Source organism: Pseudorca crassidens, chromosome 16 (genome assembly GCF_039906515.1).
Source record: "Pseudorca crassidens isolate mPseCra1 chromosome 16, mPseCra1.hap1, whole genome shotgun sequence".
Taxonomy (NCBI): Eukaryota; Metazoa; Chordata; class Mammalia; order Artiodactyla; family Delphinidae; genus Pseudorca; species Pseudorca crassidens.
Window position 1 is genome coordinate 47,238,969 of NC_090311.1, and position 23,696 is coordinate 47,262,664.

Consider the following 23,696-nt stretch of genomic DNA (forward strand, 5'->3'; position numbering starts at 1 on the left):
CTCTTCATTAATTTACCATTTTGTTCAGAAAAATTCCAAATGCCTTACCATGGCCTGAACACTTCTCTATGATGTGACCTCTGTTTACCTCCTCAATCTCATCTTGTTCCATTCTACCTCTCCTTCATTGTACACTAGCCATATTAACCTTCTGTACAGAAAGGACAGCATAGCAGGACTGATTGCTATTCTTGGAAAAGCCTGCTTAAAAGGTTGGCCCTTGGCTGATGTCTGGGAGTTTGGTTTTCGGGAGAGTCTCCACCACCCTAACTGATAAGAGGCATTATCTGTGCCTAGATGGTGCAAATAATATGGTTTATGCTGAATACATACTTTCCTTCTGGGACTCTGAAATTTTGGTGCATACTAGGCAGAGGGTGCATATGTGGTCAGCCCCCAGTAAAAACGCTGGGTAATGAGCTTTCCTGGTAGACAATATTTCACTTATGTTGTTACAGCTCATCGTTGGGGGAATTGATAAGCACATCCTCTGTAACTTGACTGGAAGAGGACTGTGGAAACCTGTGCCTTGTTTTCCCCGGATTTGCCATATCTACCTTTTGTTCTTGCTGATTTTGCTTTGTATTCTTTCTCTGTATTAAATAATAACATGACTAGGACTATAAACTGAGTCTTTTGAGTCCTCCTAGTGAATCATGGAACCTGGGGGCGGTCTTGGGAACGTCACCCAGCACACACCTTATAGACCTGTGGAGGAACGAGACATTGTGTAGCATGTTTTTTTTCTTTTTTTTTTTTTGCCACACAGCATGTGGGATCTCAGTTCCCCATCCAGGGATGGAATCCATGTCCTCTGCATTGGAAGCGTGAAGTCCTAACCACTGGACCACCAGGGAAGTCCCTTGCGTAGTATTTCAAAGTCCATTTGTTAGAATCACTTATATTATTTCCAAAAGTAAATTTCACGAAGACAAAACCTTTAATATACATTTTTACCTTTAAGAGTATCTTTGTGTATATATTTTTAATAGATATTCAGGCAGTGTAAAATGTAAAGAAGCCTTACAGTTATAGTGAATTAGTTTTTACAGGACTGGACACACCTAACTTCCTATTGCAAACATTGTTGTCATTTTTGGGTGAAACAAACATGCTTCTCTATGGCAAGCCTTCTAACAACTGTGATATACGTTTCCAAACACACAGTTTCAAGGTTACAAGTCAGAGATAGTAGACTAACTATTAAAGCAAATAAACAAATACTTAGTCAGAACCTCCATTTTAATAAGCTATAGTATAAATATAAATTTAACTTAAATTTTACAATACCTCATAGGTAAGTCACTAATCTCCCCCCTAATCTTTCCAACCCTGAGCTTTCAAACATTGGGTCAATAATTTCTTTACTTGAAGTCTTTCATTAAGCACCACTGACACTGTTAGGATTTCAACAGAAATTTTTAGTAAGGTTGAATCAAGGTATTATAATCCCCTCCCCCACAGTTCCTCAAATTCACCCATTCGTTACTGCCATAAAGCTTTTTTTTTTTTTTAAGGTGGATTATCTGAAGCCATTCTCTCTCAGCTTCCACAAGGAAGAGTTCTACTTTTTTAAAAAATTTATTTTATTTTATTTATTTTTGGCTGTGTTGGGTCTTTCTTGCGGTGCATGGGCTTCTCACTGCCGTAGCTTCTCTTGTTGCAGAGCATGGGCTCTAGGCGCACGGGCTTCAGTAATTGTGGCATGTGGGCTCAGTAGTTGTGGCTCGTGGGCTCTAGAGCGCAGGCTCAGTGGTTGTGGCACACGAGCTTAGTTGCTCCGTGGCACGTGGGATCTCCCTGGACCAGGGCTCAAACCTGTGTTCCCTGCATTGGCAGGCAGATTCTTAACCACTGTGCCACCAGGGGAGCCCACAAGGGCTGAATTTAAACATGGCTTGATTATGGTCACGTGGGGTCTTCTTGCTCTCTTTGCTTTTCACTTTGCATGGCGGTGAATATTCCCTGAGAAGCACGGGCCTGTTGGGACAGGGGTGGGGTATTTGAGTATTCTCAGACACTTGTGGAAAATTAAAGAACTATGGAGAGGAGGTGGATAAAATAGATACAGGAGATAGATAAGAAAGTGAAAAGAGAGTATAGAGTTTGAACAGTATAACTTGGATGATAAAGCACTTAATTATAATCATAATGAGCCAGTGATGCATCCAATTGATGCAACTCAGGCAAGTAAACATCATGAAAAAGTGTTCATTCCCAGTTGTAAGAGGTTGTGTTGTAGAATAGAAAAGTCCCGAAGCTAAAAGTTCAGCCAGTTAATCTGCAAAACCTTGGACCCAGATCCAGAATCTCTGTCTGTAACTAATCTATAAACTAAATATTTAGACCCAGTAGCCTCCACTGGGGAAGTAAAACAAAAGTTTGGGAAGACAAAGGCAGAAAGCATTAATAATTGTAACGTTCCTTTAGAGATAAGCCTTGTAATCATGAAGAAATATGTTTAAAATATTTGAAATATTTAAGAAAATATGACATATTAGAGAACACTCAACATACTTGACTTAATGATTTAATGTGAAATTATATGAATGTAATTAGTTAAGTTTATAAACAGTGTTTATGGGTGGAAGTTAAAGGGAGACACATACCATTCAAAAATAGTCAACTGTTCTTTGATGATTAGAATTTGAAATTATAAACACAATATTAATTGCATCAGCACCAAACAATTATGAAATGTTTAAGAGAACCTGATTTATTTGCTCTTCTACTTTTATTCATTATATTGATAGGAGTTGTGTATATATATATAAGAAGACTTGGCCTGATAGGTTTGTTAATTTGCTTTGGCCTAATTAAAAGTATTAATGTTTAAAATACAGTTCAAATATTCAAGAGAACTTAATTAACTAATTTTGAAAATGGAGTTAATTTTTTAGGAGTATTTAATATGTTAATCATAGGTATGGTGGTTAGTTTGCGATATGTCAACTTAGCTAGGCTATAGTACCCAGTTATTCAATCAAACACTAATCTGGGTGTTGCTGTTAAAGTGTTTTGTAGATGTGGTACTCCAATCCATCCTGTGGTTATTTACCCAGTTTAGGAATGTATAATTGGAATAGGTATACTCAGCAATTGGCAGAATGCTAACTTGCTTCTCTGACCTATGGAGTGAGGGCTATCACTGTGGGAAAGGCCAAGTGGAAGCCACTAGAAAATAGTAAACCAAAAGCAATACTGCATTCCTGGAAGGATTACAGAGATTAGAGCCACCATCAGGAACTTGAAAGATGCAGGGATGGTGTTTTGTATCATGGCCCCATTCAATTCTCCTATTTGACCTGTGCAGAATACAGACGGATCTTGGAGAATGACAGTAGATTATTACAAACTTAATCAAGGTGTAACTCCTGTCACTCCAGATGTGGTTTCATTGCTTGAGCAAATTAACACATCCCCTGGTACCTGGTATACAGCTATTGATCTGGCAAATGCATTTTTCTCCATACCTGTTCGTAGGGCCCACCAGAAGCAGTTTGCTTTCCACTGTCAAGGCCGGTAATACACCTTCAGTGTCCTTCCTTAGGGGCATATTAACTCTCCAGCCCTATGTCATAATTTAGTTTGCAGGGATCTTGACCACCTTTCCCTTCCACAAGTTATCACATTTGTCCATTACATTGATTGCATTATGCTGATTGGACCTGATGAGTGAGAAGTAGCAACTAACCTAGACTTATTGATAAGACCTTTGCATGTCAGAGAGTGGGAATTTAATCTCCCCCAAATTCAAGGGCCTTCCACCTCAGTGAAATTTCTAGGGGTCCAGTGGTGTGGAACACGTTGAAGTAGTCCATCTAAGGTGAAGGATAAGTTGCTGCATCTGGCCTCTCCTACAAATAAAAAAAAGGCCCAGTGCTTAGTGGGGCTCTTTGGATTTTGAAGGAAACATATTCCTCATTTGGTTGTGCTACTCCAGCCAATTTACTGAAGTTCCTGAAAATCTGCTAATTATGAGTAGGGCCCAGAGCAAGAGAAGGTTCTGCAACAGAGCTGCTCTGACGCTTGGCCCAGATGACCCAGCAGATCCAATGGTGCTTGAAGTGTCTGTGGCAGATAAAGGTGTTTGGAGTTTTGTCAGGCCCCTGTGAGTGAATCACAGTGCAGACCCTTCAGACCCTTAGGATTTTGGAGCAAAGCCCTGCCATCATCTGAGGATAGCTACTCTCTTGATGAACATCTTTTGTCCTGTACTAGACCTTAGTAGAGGCTGAACACTTAACTATGAGCCACTAAGTTACCATATGACCTGAGCCGCCCATCATGAGCTGGGTGCAGTCTGACCCACCAAGCCATGAAGTTAGGTGTGCACAGGAAGTGGTATATGTGATATCTGGCTCAGCAGCCCCTGAAGGCACAAGTAGTTCACATGAGGCCAGGGTCCCCTCTCCTGCTACACTGCCTGTTCCCTCTCAGCCTGCACCTGTGGCCTCATGATGAGTTCCCTATGACCAGTTAACTGAGGAAGAACTGGGGCCTGGTTTACAGATGGTTCTGCATGATATGCTGGCGCCACCCCAAAGTGGAACAGCTACAGTGCTGCAGCCCCTCTCTGGGACCACCCAGGAGGACAGTGGTGAAGGGAAGTCCTCCCAGTGGGCAGAAGTTCTAGCTGTGTACCTGGTTGTTGACTTTTCCTGGAAAGAGAAATTACCAGAGGTCAAATCTATACTGATTCATGGGCTGTGGCCAATAACTTAGCTGGCTGGCCAGGGACTTGGAAGGTAAAAATTTGGTCACAGGGAAGTCTGGGAAGAGGTATGTGAATAAACCTCTCTGACTGTGCAAATTACTACTGGTTTTCTGGAGAACACCCTGACGGTTAATATTATGAATTAGTTGAACATTAAGCAAATATCTTGTCAAGTGGTTCTTTTTTTATATCAATCACTAGATGAATGGAGCATAATACTGAATTTAAGGTTTAAGAAAAAGCAGCTTTTAAAATTCACAACATTAATAAATTGAATACTAATTTAAACACACATAGCTTTAATTAATCTCGTTAGGTTACAACTCCTCCCTTCCCCTCATTTAGAAGCTTAAATGGCACTGACTAGACGTGTGACTTTTGTGACCTTTTGTCAGTTAAATTCTCAGTTTCCTCATCTGGAAATGGGGATCATTTTGATTTGCCTATTTTGAAACATTTTTATGGGAATTATACAAGTTTATGAAAACTCTAAGCTATAAAGGGCTTGTCTCCTTAGAAGGCATTGCTTTAAAATAAAATTTAAGTCATTATCATAAAGTAAGTAAAATTGGTACCCTCTGAGTACAGATTGCATTATAACTGGCCCTGAGGCCTTAAAAAAGGGTGAAACAGTACTTTCCAAAGGACAAGCAGGATCAAAGAATAGCTGGAATGCAGGCTGCGTTAATGACATTGAATTATGTTTTTGACATTTTACTTTAATTCTGATTATGTCAAGAAGAGAGTCTGTTCAGAGCCAAAGGCCTTTCACATTTCTTGAAAGAATTGCTCCTTTCACAGTGAAAGATCAGGCCTTGGGCTCAGAGCATTTGGAAGGCAATATTATCTGGCAAGAATTCAATGATTAAAAAATTAGTTATAATTACCTTCTATTTATGTCCAATAATACTGATTTTTCACTCACTATAAGTATATTATACAGTTTCCTCTTTAAATAAATGTACTTAAATTAAAAAACTTGCCTCATTAGGACAGATAATATAGGAAAGTGGCAAATAATTGGGAAAATGGTATGTAAGAATGGAAGGTGGGAGTGACACTACTTTAAAATGCTCTAAATATTTTTCTGGACACTAGTATCCACTCTCTTATCTAGAAATGCAAGATTCCACCTTGGGGTACTAAAGAAAGGTAGGCTATCTGCTAGTTGCCTTTTTTCCATTAGCTTGTTCTGTTTCTCACAGCTGTCTTGTAAGGTAGGAAGTATCATTTCCGTTTAGAGATGAGGGAAACGAGATTTTGAGAGTTTACTTGTTCAAGGTCATGCTATGCTGGTGCTGCAGCCAGTATTTAAATCAGGGTCGGGACTGTGTGGAGAGAATGTCACCTGAGGTCAGGTTCCAAGGAGCTCACTGTGGGAGAGTTCTGGAAGGTAAGAGCCCTGTCCTTTACTGCTTTAAACAGAGCCCAGATGAGGCAGAAGCTGTCTTTTCCTCCTGGGGGGAAGGGTGCCATTTGCCTTCTGCAAAGTTTTGCTCAGATTTTGGCCTGAGTGCAGATGGATGGTTTTTAATGACTGTCCAAAGGGAGAGGAATGAAGGGAGACACATGGAACAAAAGGAGGAGAGAAACAAGGATCATTCTGAAAGCTTTGATTCCATGGGAGCCCCACATCCTTCTCTGGTCCCTCCCCAGGGTGTCTATTTTGGGGACATTGAGATATTTTAGGCATTTTTTGAAGGTTGAAAATGGGAAGTTTATAGCGGCTCAATCCTGGCAGACAGATGGAAACAATTAACACCATAGCTTAAAAATCTCATACTTGGAAGCTGCTCAGCAGTCCTGATGCTTAAAATCCCTCTCTGGGTGGTTGGAGCAGAGATGGAAAGAGGAGGTAAATAAGATGAGTTCAGCACCTTTTATATATCGAGCACTTTGATATAATCTTCCCAACAGTTCCATGAGGGAACTGCCATGATTAACCCTATTTCCAAGATGACAAAACTGAGGCTCGGAGAGGTTATGCATATGCTGTGTGCCCAAGCTCACAGCCTGTTATCCTGGCTGGGGACTCAACCTCCCAAAGTTCATGTCTTTTTTTTAGCTAACAGGTAGAGAGTGTTGCATGAAAAAGTCTATGGCAGGCTGAATAATGCCTCCTTCCACCTGCACACCCCAAAGATATCCACATCTTCGTCTGTGGAACCTGTTAATATTACCTTATATGGCAAAAAAGACTCTGCAGATGTGGTGAAGTTAAAGGGTCTTGAGATGGGGAGATTATGCTGGATTATCCAGGTGGCCCTAATCCCAAATGTCCTTGTAAGAAGCAGACAGAGGGAGATTTAAAACAGACAGAAGAGGAGAAGGTGAGGTGACTATAGAGACAGAGATTAGAGTGATGTGGCCACAAGCCAAGGAATGGTGGCAGCCACAGACAGTGGAAGAGACAAGGAACAGATTCTCCCTTAGAGCCTCTGGAGGGAGTGTGGCCCTGTTGACACTGATCTCAGCCCTGAGAGACTGTTTTCTCTGCGATAATAATTTCTACAAACCAACAATTTTGTGGTAACTTGTTACTGCAACCAAAAGAAACTATTACAGGGTCTGTAATAGAATCGTAAGGGACAGCATTTCAGGGACAGCGAGAGGGAGAAATAATACTGAGAAAGTTAGGGGAACCAGGAATCTGAAGTAACACGGAGTGTTTCAAGGAAGGAGTATTCAACCACTGGCCTGTCCCAAGGAGACCAGAGGCTGGGCATCATCCCCACCATACAGGTCTCCTCTGCTGCCCTCGCTTCCACCTTTATGCCCTCTCTTCCTAGGCAGTGGGCCCTTGAACTCCTGAGCTAAGAAGGGTCTTTGAAGCTCCAGAGACCTTGGTCCAAGTTCTGTCCCAATGCAGGAATGTCTCCTAGGGCATTGCAGAGGGTTGTAAATCACACTAACTATACTTTGTTTAAGGCCAGAGATCATCACTGGTGCCTTGGTGGAGGGTGAGGGAGAGGAGGTAAGTGAGGGCAGCATACTGGAACGTGACTAAAATCTCACAGTTCAAAAGCCACTACACAGTCAGTAGATGATTAGGATTAGTAGAGATCCTGACTTCTTCAGAAGCCAGCACTTTACACACACTGTAAGATGTCACCGCAACAAATGCACAAGGCACAGCCTCCCTCGGGTAGGCGGCTTGATCCACCAGCTGGCACTCGGTGACTGTCACTCATCAGATGTCTAGGTGAATTAGACATGGTTCTTCCTGAGGGGTGGGGGGGTGGGGGTAGATGTGAGCCTTGCCCTTGAGAAAAGCCATCTCCACGTACAGAATAGGTGAAATGAGATAAAGTGTTAGACTCCAGCCCTCAGGCATCGTAATCCCCTCTCTGCTCTGGTCCATACTCAGCAGCGTGGCTGTGTCAGTAAGGCTTCTGCCTGACATCACACAGCGTGGCTTCACACAGAGTGGCGTCACACAGCGTAGGTTTCATTTATGCTGCAAGCTACCAGGTAGGCCAAGTTTCCTACTGCTCTGAGGCAAATATGCAAACTCCTCTCCTTGGCCAGAGAGGCTGGGTAGAAGTGCACCTGACCAGCTCTGCGCCTCCCCTCACACCTCTCTGCCCCCTTGCTCGCTTCCCTCACCCCATGCTCCTGTCCTGCCCAGCTTCTCTCTGATCTCAGAATCTGCCATGCCCTGGGATTTTGCACCTGGTGTTCCCTCTGCCTGGAAAGTTCTTCCCAATACTGACACCTTCTCGACCTTCAAGTCTCAGCTCAAATGTCACCTCTCCAAGGCTCCTTCCTGGACCATTCCAGCTCAGGTGTCCTCACACCAAAGGCATGCTGTAGTGCTTCCCCTTGTCTATGTGTTCTGCCTAGTCTCTCTCTCTCTGTGGAATTATTTTGTTTATCTGTTTACCTGTTCATTGTCTGTCCCCTTCTCCCCATCCCCCCTAGAATGTAAGCCTCATGAAGGTAGGATGTTCTATTGGACCTACCATTCTATTCGTAGCCAGAGCTTATAATATACTAGGCAATCTCACAGATGAAGCTCAGGGATGCTCCCACCATGGCCCACGTGAGAGCGCAGCCCAAGAAGAAGCACTAAAGAGCAAGGTCATGGATGGAGCTTCTAGGCCAAGCTAGACCCGGCTGCGAGGCTGCTGGAAGCTGGTGGCTGACAGGATATACCACAGCACGAGAACTTATGGAAGGGAGCCCCAGGAAACTCCTGAATGGGCAATGGGGTTTCAGATGGAAAAAGAGACTTTTAGGTTATTGTATGACCACAGAAGTCTTCAGAGAATGCAGTCAATACAGAGGACTCAGGCAGTGGAGGTAAGATCCAGCAAGATGCTTGAGAGATGAGGGTGCAGCAATGAAACGCCCCCCAAAAGTTATGCCTGTTGGCTGGATGCTTTTTCCAAGCATCCTCACTGGCAGCAGGACTGGGTTTATCCATATGGTGGGATCCCTCCATCCTTTAGATAGTTAACGATCCCCTTTTTAGTCCACGGTACAGCAGTAGCATGCACTCGCCCACCAGACCGTTTAGAAAAACTTGGAGAGAAGCCCAGAGGCATCACAACATGCTGGTGAAAGGCTGATGATGACTGTTCCATAGCCCATTTGCTGTTTGTTTAATTACTTTCTTCAACTAATTTTGTAAGTCTGTACTCTTTGTCATGGTGGCCACTGAAGTCTCCACTCAGTTAATTTAGTGGGTACCTAATGATTGGACAGGGGTTTCTTTAAGTGCTTGTAACCAGTAATTCTCCCAGTCTTTGCTGGAGGGCTCTGTGTGTTGTGAGAACAGGCCTTCAGCACTCAGCCAGGCAGTACACACTCTGTCTTAGTTATCACTTCGGACTTTCTCAGAATCTTATGGTCAGCCAGAGGTGAGTGTTTCGCCTCTCAGGGATTTTCTGGAGCTTTTCAAAGGTAACTATAGATATCTCATTTCCCAGTTTCTTCTTTTAAGGTTTTTGTTTGTTTGTTTATTTTGTTTTGTTTTTTAATTAGCTTGCTGTTTGCCCAACTGTTATTGCTACCTCCAGCAGCTGCAATGTTAAACAATTGCTGTTGATTGTTTTTGAGAAATGTCCCCTGGGAAAAGTCTGCTTGCACTGGGCAAACTCTGAATTGGGTCAAGTGATAGCAAACATTGTGAGAGGGGCTTTCCAGAGAACTGCCAGACAGGTCAAATAATGATAATTCTCTGACAATGGAGTTTTGAAAGAGCTACAACTCTGTTTTGATCTTTACTATATCTACAAGGCTGCTTGTTTCATCACTGCTTTTATGGAGGAGAGGGCTTTTTGGAGGTTTTTACTCTGGCATTCCCATTACCTCATTTTCTCCTTTCCTTTCCTTTCTTTCCTCCCTCCCTCCCTTCCTTCACTTCCTTCCTTCCCCCTCTCTCTTCTTTCTTTCCCTTTCCATTTCTTCCTTCCTTCCTTCCTTCCTTTCTTTTTCTTTCTTTCTTTCTTTCTTTCTTTCCTTCCTTCTTTCTTCCTTTCTTCCTCTCTTCCTCCCTCCCTCCCTTCTTTCTTTCTTTCCTTCCTCCCTCCCTCCCTCCCTTCCTTCTTTCTTTCCTTCCTTCCCTTCTTCTTTTTTAAATAATTCACTTGCTGAAGAACTTAGGCTGTTTGACTTGCAGAGTTTCCCAAGTTTGGATTTCGCAATGGCATACTCTCTGTGTAGTTCAATATATTCTTTACCCTTTAAAGGTCATAAAATGGCAGCGAGATACAGAGACCTGATATGACTCAGGTTTAATCCCTTTGTAAGACTATAGCTGGTGTTGTGTCCCTTCTACAGGAGGCACAATATATAAATTTTCAGGGCAAATTTCTAGTGCAGTAAAATTTATTTTCAAGCAGGATGGTAAGTACATTTACATTCCAAAATTAAAATAGGAGCAGAAATCTCATTCAACCAAGCCTAAACCCTCTTAGCTGGCTATTAAATAAGAAAAATTTAATATGTTGGTTTGTCAAATATAGAACTTTTAGGATCTAAGACCATCTATCACTATAATAACTTTTGTAATACTTCAGTACAGTATAATAATTCCCTATGAATACTAGGTCAGTGCTGTCCAATATTAATCATAAAAGTTAACACTTATATAATATTTATTTTGTGCTAGGCACTGTCCTACTCCCTTTTACATATTGTGCATATTTTCATTTCCCTCTGCTTGGTAAATTGAAAATGTGAATATATACAGTATATACATTTTGTTCCTCCTATTAGCATGTGTTGGAAAGTGTTGACTACATTATGCTCAACAATCACGAAGTCCTCAGTTTCAGTCTCTTCATTTTAAAACCCTGCACAAAAGCCTGTGATGGGCAAATATTGTTCTTCTGCTCAAGAGTTGATATTAAGAGTTGACACAGGAAATATCTGCTGAAGAAGCAGACATGGCAACATTAACCACCTCACACATGTTCAGATATTTCCTCCCAGTCTCTAGCTTGTCTTTTCATCCTCTTAACAGCATCTTTCTGAGAGCAAAAGTCTTTAATTTTGAAGAGGTCCAAGTTATCAATTTTTTCTTCTATGACATGTGTTTTTGGTGTCAAGTCTAAGAACCCATTGCCTAGTCCTAGATCCAAATATTGTCTCTTATTTTTTCTAAAAACGTACAGTTTTATGTTGTACATTAATCTATAATCCATTTTAAGTTAATTTTTATATAAGGTGTGCGTTTTTTTCATGATGGATCCAGTACTATTTGTTGAAAAGGCTGTCCTTCTTCCATTCAATTACTATATGGAAATGATGGTATTAACTAACGACTCCAGACTTTCTATACATTTAATGCAATTTTTTCTAGTCATAAAATAGCTAGAAAAAAAATCACATTTCATATTTTTTGAGAGATACTTCATTTTGAGATTCAGAGATTTCATTTCCTATTTGAGAATCATAATCTTGTCCCATTGTTTTTTCTTTACTAGACAGTGTTTCATTGTGGTTATAAAGATTTAGAAAAATGTGGCAGAATGAGAATGCCTAGTCCATAAGTCTCAAGAAAAGTTTGAAAGAAGAAGTAGGAGGAAGAGAAAAGAAAAGAAAGACAAGTGAGGGCCTGGATTACAGCTTTGATTCCATCATTGTTTGCCTGGATTCCCTTGGACTGCTTTCCTGCCTGTAAATGGGATCAACAGTCCCTCTCCGCAGACTCCTTGTGGTAAATAATACCACATACAGAAAGTGTCTAGGTTCTGCTGCAGTGCCCTTCTCACCCTCAGGGGACAGATGGAAGAGCCAGGCTCTTTCTCCTGGGAATCAGGCTGCAGGAGGCTGGTTTTGGAGGTGCGTGGAGGGAGCTGAGCAGCTGGCGAGTGGAGAGCTGGGATTAGCATGTTGGATGGAGGGATGGCTGGGCCATAATGTGCTCCCCACCCTGCCCCCAACTCAGCACACCCGCCCTCGGCGCTCCGGCTATAGAAAAGATCAGTGACGCAAATGGATTAGGAAAAGCCTGCCTGGCCTCTTCCTGCTGCCACCGCACCTGGGGCTCTCCACGCTGGAGATTAGTGGGTGGCAGCTTTGTCAGGGGGACAGACATTTAAACGTCAGCTTTAGTTTAAAGAGAGCCTCTAAGAAGAGAGGGAAGAGAAGACCAGCTTTCTCACCTCCTTCTCCAGCAGATCAGTCCCTTGCTTTCCTGTGAGTCTGCACCTTTTCAAAACACAGGGCTTACTATTCCTTCTACTGATTCTTGCCCTTCAGGCAGGTGTTGGTGATCATTAGAGACAGGGCTGGTTCTGGCACCAAATCCAACTCTGCTTGTGGCAGCCAGAGAGGAAAAGACATGAATCATGTCTGGGAGGCAAAAAACGTTGTTTACCCACTTTCCCAGACAGAGAGGACAGCAGGCGAGAGACATTCCCCAGACAAGGAAGCTCTCTGTGACAGAACATGCCCAGCTCAGAGGGAACCATTCTCACGGTTTGTTTGTTCATTCGTTCATTTATTGACTTAACACTTAACTGGGAGTTTATTTATTTATGTGCTCATTCACTGAGAACCAGCTGAACCCAGCCAGCCACCAATGAACATTTCTTTAGCTTCTCCTGTGTGCCTGGCCCTGCACCCAGGCAGGGGGACGTAAGCGATAAAACATGGGGCTGGTGTGCTGCAGAGGGGGCTGGACCATGCATGGGCTGTCATGGCCAGTGCTGGTCCAGACATGCTCCTGGACACTGCAAGGGCTCTGCCACACGTGTGTCTTTGCAGGCATGAGCCCGGCCTCTGTGACTCTGGCCAGTGCCCTGCAGGTCCGGGGCGAAGCTCTGTCTGAAGAGGAGATCTGGTCCCTCTTGTCCCTGGCTGCTGAGCGGCTCCTGGAAGACCTCCGTGGTGGTAAGAGTGTGTGACTGGGGCAGCTGAGTCACAGGGAGCTGAATGTGAAGCTTCCCAGACACATTTCCGGGTGCTGCTTATTGATCTGTCATCCGTCCGAGGTATTAGAATGAGTAGGCAAAGGACACCCACCCATGGAGCTGCTCTGGGAGGGCAGCTCTGTCTCTTGGACCCATGGCATGCCGCAGAGTTGGAAGAAAGTTCTTTTGCCTTGGTATTGCAACTTTTCTGGGCATGGTGTCTAGGGAGAGAGCGGCTGCAGCTCTGTGGGCCTCTCCCAACACCTGGGCAGTCTGGGCAGAATCAGAGACAGGAGGCAGGGGGCAGCTATCAGGATGGCTGGCACCCGCAAAATGGCCCCCTGCAAGATGCTGCAACAGCTAGTGTCCCATCAGGGGACAGAACCCACACACTCAGTGGTCTAAACAGGGGAGGTTAATATAAAGAATTATTTATAATTCCCATAGAAAAGTAACTGTCAGATATAAGAAAACTCGACATGGCCCCCTAGGATTGAGGGCAGTACCCAGTGAGGGACAAAATTTGAAGGGAAGCCCCCTCCCCAGGTTGGGGTTCAGATCGGCTGGAGGAGCTGTGCTTGCAGCCCACGATGATGGCAAAGTTCTCTGCTTTGCCTGGCCATAGCCGTTTGCAGTCACCGGACAAGCTAGGCACAGGCGCTTGCCTACAGGTGACCCTCTGGTTGGGGGCGGGAGCAGGTGAGCCACAGCTCCGGGACCTAGTGCCGGCAGGAGGCCTGGAGCCCAACGAGTCTGTGTAGACCGGGTCGCGAGAAGATGATCACTTGACACGGTCGGCCCGAGGGGTGGCCCAGGGACGTGCGTAGGAGCAGAGCGTCACTCTTAAGCACAAACCGGTGACCGCTCCCCCACCTCCCTCGAAACCGCAGGAGAGCCCGCCTCCCGCAATGTCTTTCCAGCGCACTCTACTGAGAAAACTGCACATCACGCTCGCCGTAAAAGATGCTTAAGGGAGGGAGCAGGTCTTGAAAGACGGATTTGGAGATTCGAGGCCTTAAATTCATAACTGGAACAAACACTGAGTGCCCACACCCAGATGTCAGCTCCGAAGTCACACGTGCTTGGGGACTGCCAGCCAGCCGTGGAGGCTCCCCATGCGGGAGATGACACATGCGCAGTCAGGGTGAGGGTCCCCGCGTGGGGAGGCTGTGCACCGGTCCCTTCAGCTGCATCTTCTTCCTGAGTCTTCAATCCCTCTTCCTCGCCCTGGAGGTTCTGATGAACAGCTATAGTACATCCAGAAGACCGGCTATCTTGGTCCCTGAATTGGCTCCAGAGAACTCAGACTTGTGCTAATTTCCAGGTGGATCTGATCTCTCTTTACCTTTTACCTTGAGACTCTTGGGCCACCTGTGAATTTGGACGCAGCTGCTAGTGTCCCAGCTACCGCTGCAGCCACCTTTCATGACACATGCTCCTATGCCTGCTCGCGTCAGGCTTGAATTCCTTCCACTACATGTTTCCCCGGGTCTTGCTCACAGTTCATCCCAGAGGGGGGGTTTGCAAGGCACCTGCCGGGCACAGTCCCACAGATGGCCCTCCAGATGGCAGCCCTATCTCTACACCCGCATCGCTGCCTTGGTTTCAGATTCCTCGGACTATGTGGTCTGCCCCTGGTCAGTCTTGCTTTCTGCGACTGGAAGTCTCTCCTTCCAAGACCACGTTTCTCATATAGAAGTGGCTCCTTTCAAGGCCCCTGAACTGCTACCGGGACAGAGTGATGACGAGCAGCCTGATTCATCTCAGGTAAGGCACGTGGTGTCTCTGCAGCACCCCCTGGGCCTGTCCTCTGGGAAACGCCTGGTCCTAGGTCCTCCCCAGCTCCCAGCTCAGCCCCGAGGAGCACTGAAGCAGAATGGAGTTAAAGAATTTTATTCCCAGGCTTTCTTGCCAGTAATTTATTAGCTCTTAGATGAGGACAAGTCAACTTCTCTGAGCTCCAAGATCTATGTCTGTAAAGTGGGGTTAATATGACCTAACAAATCAGCTTATTAGAAATACTGAAAAAGAAGTTCTGGAAAAATTGTAGGTAAATGGTCCAGCAGCATGTAGCAAAACAGTAAAAAGGGCCCAGCAAGTCCTCAACTGGAATGTATCCCAAGGCACGAGGAAAGATTCATTTGGCTGCCGTGATGTTTACTGCTGTGTGGTTGACATTAGTGACAAACTGGAAACAAGCTAAATTTCCAGTGAGAGTTAGACATGAAACAAGACAGCATGAAAATTAAGCTGTAGAAACTTAATGACCTGAAAAGAAATTAAATATATACACGTACAACGTGATCCTAGTTGTGTACACATACACGCACACGCACATACACATGCCCAGAGTTCCAAAAATATATGTCTCGAGTGATTATTTCCGGATAGCAACATCAGTGGTGATTTTTGTTTTTCCATGGATGTGTTTTGCTTCTGAATAGTAAAAAGTTCTAGTTAAACATGATCTTCAATTTTAAAACGAAGCATTTCTAAGGAAAGAATGATGTCAGGCAGGCACACAGTACTGGGCAGGGCATAGTGTGTGTTTAATCATTGAGTTCTGTTCCTTTCCCTTTCCTTGGAAAAGGGCAAATCTGGAATTTCTGCTCCTCTCAGGAGGCATCCTGGAATGGGAGCTGCTTTTCCTTTGTGCTTGGAGAATAGGACCTCAGTGGCTTCCAGGTTTGTCTAGTTTGGGCCCATGTCTGACTGGTTTGTCTCCAAATCAGATCACCACAGCGAGAACATGAGAGTCACCTTTGCAGTGGCCTGGGCTCCGTCACCCCACTGGCAGTTGCCCCAGCACACCAGGCCCCTGAACCCTTTCCTACACTGCCAGATTCCGGGGGTGAATCCCTGGACTCCTGTGTTGGACACAGACTTGAGGGCCTCTCAGATTGCCCCTATCTGGGTCTCTTGGGTGAAGCTCCACCCACACCAAGTTGCCTCCTACACTCTGAACTCAGCTAAGATGATACATCCTGAGCCGTGGGATCTGACTTTCTGAGCAAACACTAGAGGGGCCTGCTGATGAAACCTGAAAGTGCAGGGGAGCTAGTTTCCTATGGAGTGAAACTCCACCAATGGGAAGTGGGAGATGGGAGGGGAAGGAGAAGATAAATCCTCCCTTCTTCCTTTCTTCATGAACTGCTTTTAGGAAAGTCTTGCTAGCCTTCCAGAGAAGTTCTGAGTGCCAAGGCTTAGTGTGCTGTGCTTCCAGCTGTGCTTTGTTGCTTGTTACAAGGAAGTGACCAGTGTAGTGACCCCACACATCACATCTGTCCTTGCCTCCCTCCCCCTTTTCTCCTCACCCTCATTGCCCTGGGCTTACTGCTCCTGAATGAAATGTCATACTGAATCCTTGCTTCAGGCTCTGCTTTCTCCAGGACCTGAGCTGAGACAGATCTTGAGTGTTCCTGGGGTCCTTCCCCATCCTTCCCAACACTCACTAGTGAGGGACAGACATCACCCTCCTGACTGCAGCTTGGCCTCTTCTGAAGATCTAGTCACTCCTTTGCTCAGACCATCCTGGAGCTGAGCCAAGCTGGGGAAGAACATCCTTCTCCCTCTGCACATGTTCCTCCATGGAGAGGAGGGAGGGTTCCCAGAGTTCCAAGGCTCAAGGAATAGGCTGAGCTAAGAACTAGGGAAGCGTGTTGCTGAGAATCTGAGCCAGGAAGGAAAGGGTGAGTTTGAGCTGGGAGAGGGTCAATGTGGGCAGGGACTGAGTCCTTAATGGACCAAACAACAATTTCGTTGGTGGTTTAATTCCCTAGGCATGGCATATGGGAGTGTGGCTTAAGCAGAAGAAACCACTGGCCTTCAGCCTTATTTGTTAGGCCAGGATGCAAGGTTACCTGGCCATTCCCTCTCTTACAGCATCCCTACCACGCAGTTCTGTTAACTTCTGTTTTCCTCCATTCCTCAGGGTCTCCTGTCTTCATCCAGTTTGGTTTGGGTCCTGTGGGAGGTGGGGTAGACAATCAGGAAAGTAGTCTCAAGAGAGGCTTTGCTCAGAATCCTCCCACAGCCCTGGGCCCTTTCTGAGGTTAAGAGGATGTACTCTGACCCCTCTCCTCAGGGCAACATTCAGCTCTACCCAGCACACTGAGATGTTTCCTCCACTGCTTGGAGTGTTAGTTCTAGGTGCAGGTGGAAGGTGTGGGCAGGTCTCTAACTACAAGGCACTCATTCCATCATCACCCCATCCCGGGATCATGGCAGACATTACCAATCTATCATGATGTTCTTTCACGCTGAGCCAGGAGTTGCCTTCGGAATCCTTCTCACCACCCTTCTCCAAGGCAGCAACTACCAGTGGGCTGTATTTGGGATTTGGGATGAGGCCTGTTGTCATTGCAGCCTTAGGCCCTGAGCTGGAACACTTTAAGATAGAGCCCTTGGAATCCAGGTGAGTTCCCAGGTGTGGACGGTGCCTCTGGCAGTGCCCAGGCAGCCATTCTCAGGGTCAGTTCTCTGGAAATGAGGGTGCAGCTGGTGAACTTCCCTGCAGGTGTCTAGCCTTTTACCAGAGGAGTGGTTAGCTGGTTTATGTGTATAGTTTCGGACCAAGAAGAGGACTAATTGGCACATGTGAATTGTACACATGCCCTTGACCTAAAAATGTAAAAACCAAAACGAACCCCACTTGCATTAGACTCAGTAGATTGCTCCAGTAACGATACGTTTTTACATATCATGCTTTGCGAATTCAACGTCTCCCTTTCAAAGTCCCAGAAATCATTTCATGAAGAGAAAGATCTTAAGGGAAATGCTATTTGTCAGTTATAATAGAAGCCTAATAATAATAGTAATGATAATAATAATAAACATTTATTGAGGATTTAGTATGATCCAGAGGTGACAAAGCCAAGTGGCTCCAGGCAGGGGCTCTGGTGCCTGGGTTCAAGTTTAGGCTTTAGGTCTTATTTGGGCAAGTTCCCTAATTTGTCTTTGCTTTAGTTTCCTCTCTGTGAAATGGGGAAAATTAAATACATACTTCACAGGATGGTGGTGAGGACTAAATAAATTAATATAAGTAAAAGACTTAGAGAAAGGCTTAGTCTGTTATAAGTGCTCTCTGACTAATAATAATCAAAACAATAATGAATATTATTATTACCGTGTCCAGGTCCTCTTTACGCAATCCTCAGAAGTTTTCAGGCAGAATATTCACTTTAAAGATGACGAAACTGAGGCTCAGGGAAGTCAGATAATGCTCTTCTGTTACACAATGTTGCTTTCTGACAACATATGATGCTTTTTAATCAGGCTGAACCGTAGTGTGTCATGTAGAGACAGTTTTGGCTACAAGAAACAGAAAGCCTAAAATACAGCTGCTGGAACCATACATATAGTTATTTATGTAACAAGAAGTCAAGAGATTGGTCAAAAGCTTGGTAAATGTCATCAAGGATCTAGGCCGTATATTTCCAATCTATCCTTCTTAGCTGTTGACTTTTTGTCTTTATGCTTATTGCCTCATGGTCATAAGATGGCTGCCATGATTCCATGTATCACATCAGTGTTCAAGACAGAAACAGGGGGCAAAGGATGGGACCAGCCACATGTGTTCCTGTTGACAGTAAAGAACAAACTTTTTCAGAAGCCCCCTAACAGACTTACTTCACATCTTTCACAAAAATTGAGCGTCATGGTCACTGAGACTTTCAGCCTCTAGAGTAGGATGCAGCAAAGTTTAAGGGAGTTGCAGATGGTTGTTCGGCTAGCCAGCCAACAGTGTCTGCCACATGCGGAAATGAATTGTATCTTGTTTACAGGATCATGGAATAACAGAGGTGACAAATCTAATCATGTGCTTTTTCTCTTGGGCAGATGCACGTCTATTCTTTGGGAATGACCCTCTACTGGTCAGCAGGGTTTCACATTCCACCAAATCAGGTCTGTGAACAAGATATTCAAAGTCTTGCCAGGTCATGTCTTTGGACTTATTTAGATTTTTCCCAGGGCAGGGACCACATCTGTTGAGCTATGTGCCACCACTCTGTACTCCTAGGTTCTAGGAAGGATTACCAATCGATTAAAGAGCTGCTCCTGCTGCGTACAGAAAGAACCTCAGAATCCTACTCAACTTGGCACTCCAGGCAGACACAATTTGGGATTGGCAAGTAAGATAAGAACTTATTTGCCATTCCAGTCCAGAGGAAGTAGGAAGCTAGAGGATTTTATAGATACTGAAGATACCAATTTATAAAAAAGGCTTTAAAGCAGCCCTTCCTGAAGTGAGATGCTTCCATGAAAAAGGGTTCTGTGCTCAATTGATTTGGGAAAATGTCCATACGATGTCTTCTTCTTGAAGATTTGTCAGAGTAGTTTATTAAAGACTCTGAGAAGGCTTAAAGCACAGAAACTTTTAAATTTTATCATAGCATTCTATAAAATTTTTGACTACAGTATGCGTATGTGTGTGTATGTGTAAATTTTCATCTGACGCTATAAGAATTCCGTAGAAACCAGTGTAACAAGAACATACATTGGAGAACTCTGTCCAGCCTGTTTGCCCTATTTCTTTCCTCCCTCCCCCCCTTTCCTTCCTTCCTTCCATCTCACCCTTGCCCTCTCCAATTAAACATCCCAGTGTTTCTGGCGCTCCTTCTGAAAAGGGACCTGCCCATGTCCCTCTCCTGTGGAATCTTTCACAGCTCTCCACTCCCCACGGCGTTGCATTCCTCTTCTCAGCAGAGCATACCTGGATCCCAGAATTGGTTCCTACCTGTGATCCTGGTTCCTCTCTGATACTCTGCCATAATCAGGGCTGGCTTAGTGGGCATGTGGCCTGTGTAATAGCACAGGGCCCTGCACTTAAAAGGGCCCCCCACTTGATTCAGTGCTCTGCATTAAAGTTCTTAACAATTTTGACCAAGGGACCCTGCATTGTCCTTTTGCCCTGGGCCTGGTCCTGCCCATAGCCTCCTTCCTTCTAGACACATGCCAACATTTGCCCACACTGCTCCCTCTGTTTGCGGCTCACTCCACAGCCTTTCTCCTGGCCAGCCCGTGTGCTTTTTGAGATTTAGTTCAAGTTCTTTCCCCAGTTCCCTTCTCCCTCCCAGACTGAGTTAGGCCCCTTCCTCTGTGTTATGACCACGTCTTATGTTTCTGAGGCCAAAGCCCTTATCACCCTGTACTGTCCTTTTTTCTTTAAGTGACCATCTTCCTCATTAGACTTGACACCTCTTAAAGGCTGGGGCTGTCTCCCACCTTATACTGCAAGTAGCCACTCAGTCCCGGCACGTAAGAGGTCCTCTGATGTGCTATATGAGTGTGGGACTCAGTAGCCTGGTTACACATGAAGATAGGCATTCACAACTCGTGCTCCGTGGCAGGAGATGGTAGTGCAGTCTTCATCTGGAAAATAACTTACAGTGTGGGTGAGGGTGAGAAAACACCTGAGAGTGAGTATGAATTTGAGACCTTCCCCATATAAATTATGGTCATTCAAACACATGAGGGAAGTGTTTAATAAAATAACTATTTTTTCTTTTGCTTGATGTGTACATGTGACATAAAGTTCAATCAATGATTATTGACCTTATGCTGACCACTGGAGATTCCAAAGTGAAAAAGCCACAGTCCCTGTGGTCCTGGAGCTCACACTCTAGGGGAAGGGCCCAGTGGGAGCCACCTATATTATTCTCTAAATAATTAGAGAAAATGTCAATCTGGCCAGGTGAATGTGAGTTAAAGGCTGACCTGGTTTGATCTGGGTGCTTGGCATAGGCAGAAATCCATTTTGTCAAGCACCTATTTTTCGTAGGCATTTCAAGGATGTGTTTGGGCTCCCCGCGCCCCGAAGGACGTTCCAGATTAGAAAGCAGCAGACTACATACAGCTGGTGCAGAGATAATTGCTCCTCATTTTGTGGCCTCAGCGATAAACAGTGATAAACAGGCCTCAGGCTGTTCAGCCTCCCTAAACTCCCCAGAAGGAGTGAGCATCTGTGTAGTTAATGAGAACATCCGTTCTTAGTTGTCTCCACGGCACACCCGACAAGGCGCTGGCCTCAGGGGCCGCTGCTCTGGAGGCTTCTCATGTGGCTGCCCCACTCTCCAGCCCCTGCAGCTCTGCGAGCCCCTGCACTCCATTCTGCTAACCATGTGTGAAGACCAGCCTGGCAGGCGGCTACCGCTGCAGTCCATCCTGGAAGCTTGTCGGATTCACTGGGAAGAAGTGGCCGTCCACCCAGCCTCTGCCAGTCTCCATGTCAGACAGCTGGCCGGCTTGGTTCTGGGCACCATCTCCGAGGTCAGTGTAGATCTGCGCTTTCCAAGCCGGGGGCTACTCGCTAGCCACGTGTGGCTGTTGAAGTTCAAACGAGCTAAGTCATAGTTCATTGAAAGGAAATAAAACATTCAATTCCTCAGTCACACCGACCACACTTAAGTTCTCAGTAGCCCCTTGTAGCTGGCGAGGACCATACTGGACAGGACAGATCTAGAACATTCCTGTTACTGCAGTTCTAGCGGGCAGTGCTGGTGAAGACCTTTGAGCGAGCCTAGATTTCTAATGTGGCTAAGACCCTTGAGATCTTTGAAAGAGCCTCTTTTCATAAAAACAGTCGTGTTTATGACCCATGGGTTAGCTTATCAAAATTCAACCCTAGACCTTGCATGAGAAGCCTTCCCTGACTGTGCCTACATCATCCCTGGCTGCTCCCTCCCCTCTGCCATCGTGTACCTGCAGAGGGTCACCTTGCTGTGCTTGCTGCCCTGTGCACTCGCCAGTGCCTAGCAAGGGGTCCGGCACAGAGTGAGCATTTGGCTTAGGCTGGGTTTCCTTGAAGCAAAGCCAGAGGCGGGCATTCTTGTGCAAGTTAGTTATTGGGGAAGTACTCCCAGGAGAGGGAGTGATGGAAGGATGGGGGACAAGCCGAGTAAGGAGGTGGTCTCAGGAGGAGACAGCCTCGCTGGGACTCGGGTGAGGCAAGTGAGGTGTTCGCTGGGCAGCACTGCGCTTGTCCAGGGGCGTGTTGGAGAATTGAGACAGGGGCCATGTGGACGGAGAGGAGGGGATGGCTGTGGAGATGCTGCCCACAGTCAATCAGAAAAGGCCTCTACCAGGGAGTCCCTAGCAGTCCAGGGGTTAGGACTCTGTGCTTCCACTTCAGGGGGCACAGGTTCGATCTCTGGTTGGGGAACTAAGATCTGGAAAGCTGTGCAGGTGGCCAAAGAAAAAGAAAAAGAAAGAAAAAAAAGTAAAAGAAAATGCCTCTCCCATCCTGTCCTCCTTCTTGGACCCCTTCTCTCTTGGCGTGTAAACATGTCACTCCTGTACATTGAGCCAGAGGATTTGGTGGGGACAGAGGAGGTCCATGTATTCGAAGGACACTAGAGCCTACCATCCATTGATATGTCGTTGTCCCCTGATGGACATTGTGATGATCTGCAGCGTTGCCATCGGGAAATCATAAAGTGATTTCCATCAGGGACCTGTGAAGTGATTTCCACCGCTTATTCGACCCTCACTGGGGCACTGAACTCAGTAAGCTACAGGGGTGCGTTAAGCACACAGTGAGGTTGTGGGAGAGAGACAAGCAAGCAAACTTGCTGTAACGTGGTGGAATAGAGCCGGATGTGAGTAAAGTGACGAGGGGAGGTGATGAGAGGACATTCCTATCTGCAGGTATGGAGAGGGCAGAGGTGGAGAGGATGTAGCTCTAGGCCTTGGAAGCACAGGAGAGATCATCAGGGAGACCCTGGCCCGTGGAGGGGGCGTGTGAGCGAAGGCACAGATGTGCATGAGTATGCAGGTGTTGGGGGGTGGGGGTGAGTGAACCACCTCTAGGCTGTGTGGCTGGTACACACAGACCTCGCTCTGGTTGCTACGTGCTCACTGTTGGGCTCCCACTGTGCAGGACAGACCCTTCCACACTGACTCAAACTGATAGCCAGGTTGTATGCGTCTGTATAAATGTCCCCTCTCGACCTTGGGATGCGGATGTGTGATGTACTTGACCTTCAGGTGGAGAGGAGGGCTGTGGAGGAAAGCTCGTCCGGGCAGCACGACAGAAGCTACCTGCTCAGGAACAGGTTGCAGCAGGCCAGCTGTGAGAGCCGGGCAGCGAGGGCCCCGGGGTGTCTGCATCCCTGCAGAGGTGGGTATGGCGCCCTGAGCATTCCCTGGGTGGGCTGATGGTACCCACTCTGTTGTTTCCTGGCCCCTGTGGGCCTGATGTCCATGCTGTGGAGGCAGAGAAAGCCCGTATAAACCCCACTCTTCCAGGAAGCCCCTGAAGAGAAGGGGCTGAGCTTAGGACTCGCCTGTGTCCTGAGGAAAACTTCATTCGGAGATGTAATTTAGCAGAGTTATTTATACCCAACATAAACTCTCTTTTAAAATTGATAAAAACAAATTTAAACAAACGACATGAAAGAAAAAATTTCCCTTTAATTGATTTCTAGGTGGAGTGAAAGAAAAGGCAATTTGTGAAAGAGTGTTTTTGTTGTTGCTCTAGGTGTGTTAGAAGAATGGCCTTTAGACTAATCGTCAAATCTTCCACCGTTCTCTGCTTTTCAATTTGAGATTAAAAAAAAATTAATTTACTGTTTGTTGTCCATAAAATAAGGTTCTCTTTGTTGTTAAGCTTCATCTTT

General features: G+C 45.6%; 1 protein-coding gene across 1 annotated transcript in view; it reads left to right on the plus strand.

The window, feature by feature from the left end:
- Positions 1-6,082: 6,082 nt before the first annotated feature.
- FRMPD2 (FERM and PDZ domain containing 2) overlaps positions 6,083-23,696 on the plus strand; it is an 83,662-nt gene continuing 66,048 nt past the window's right edge. The window contains exons 1-5 of the mRNA XM_067710264.1: positions 6,083-6,110; positions 12,935-13,060; positions 14,690-14,847; positions 21,157-21,348; positions 23,065-23,197. Of these exons, the coding sequence (XP_067566365.1) occupies positions 12,937-13,060; positions 14,690-14,847; positions 21,157-21,348; positions 23,065-23,197 (607 nt within the window). The 5' untranslated portion in view covers positions 6,083-6,110; positions 12,935-12,936. The remainder of the gene's footprint in view (positions 6,111-12,934; positions 13,061-14,689; positions 14,848-21,156; positions 21,349-23,064; positions 23,198-23,696) is intronic.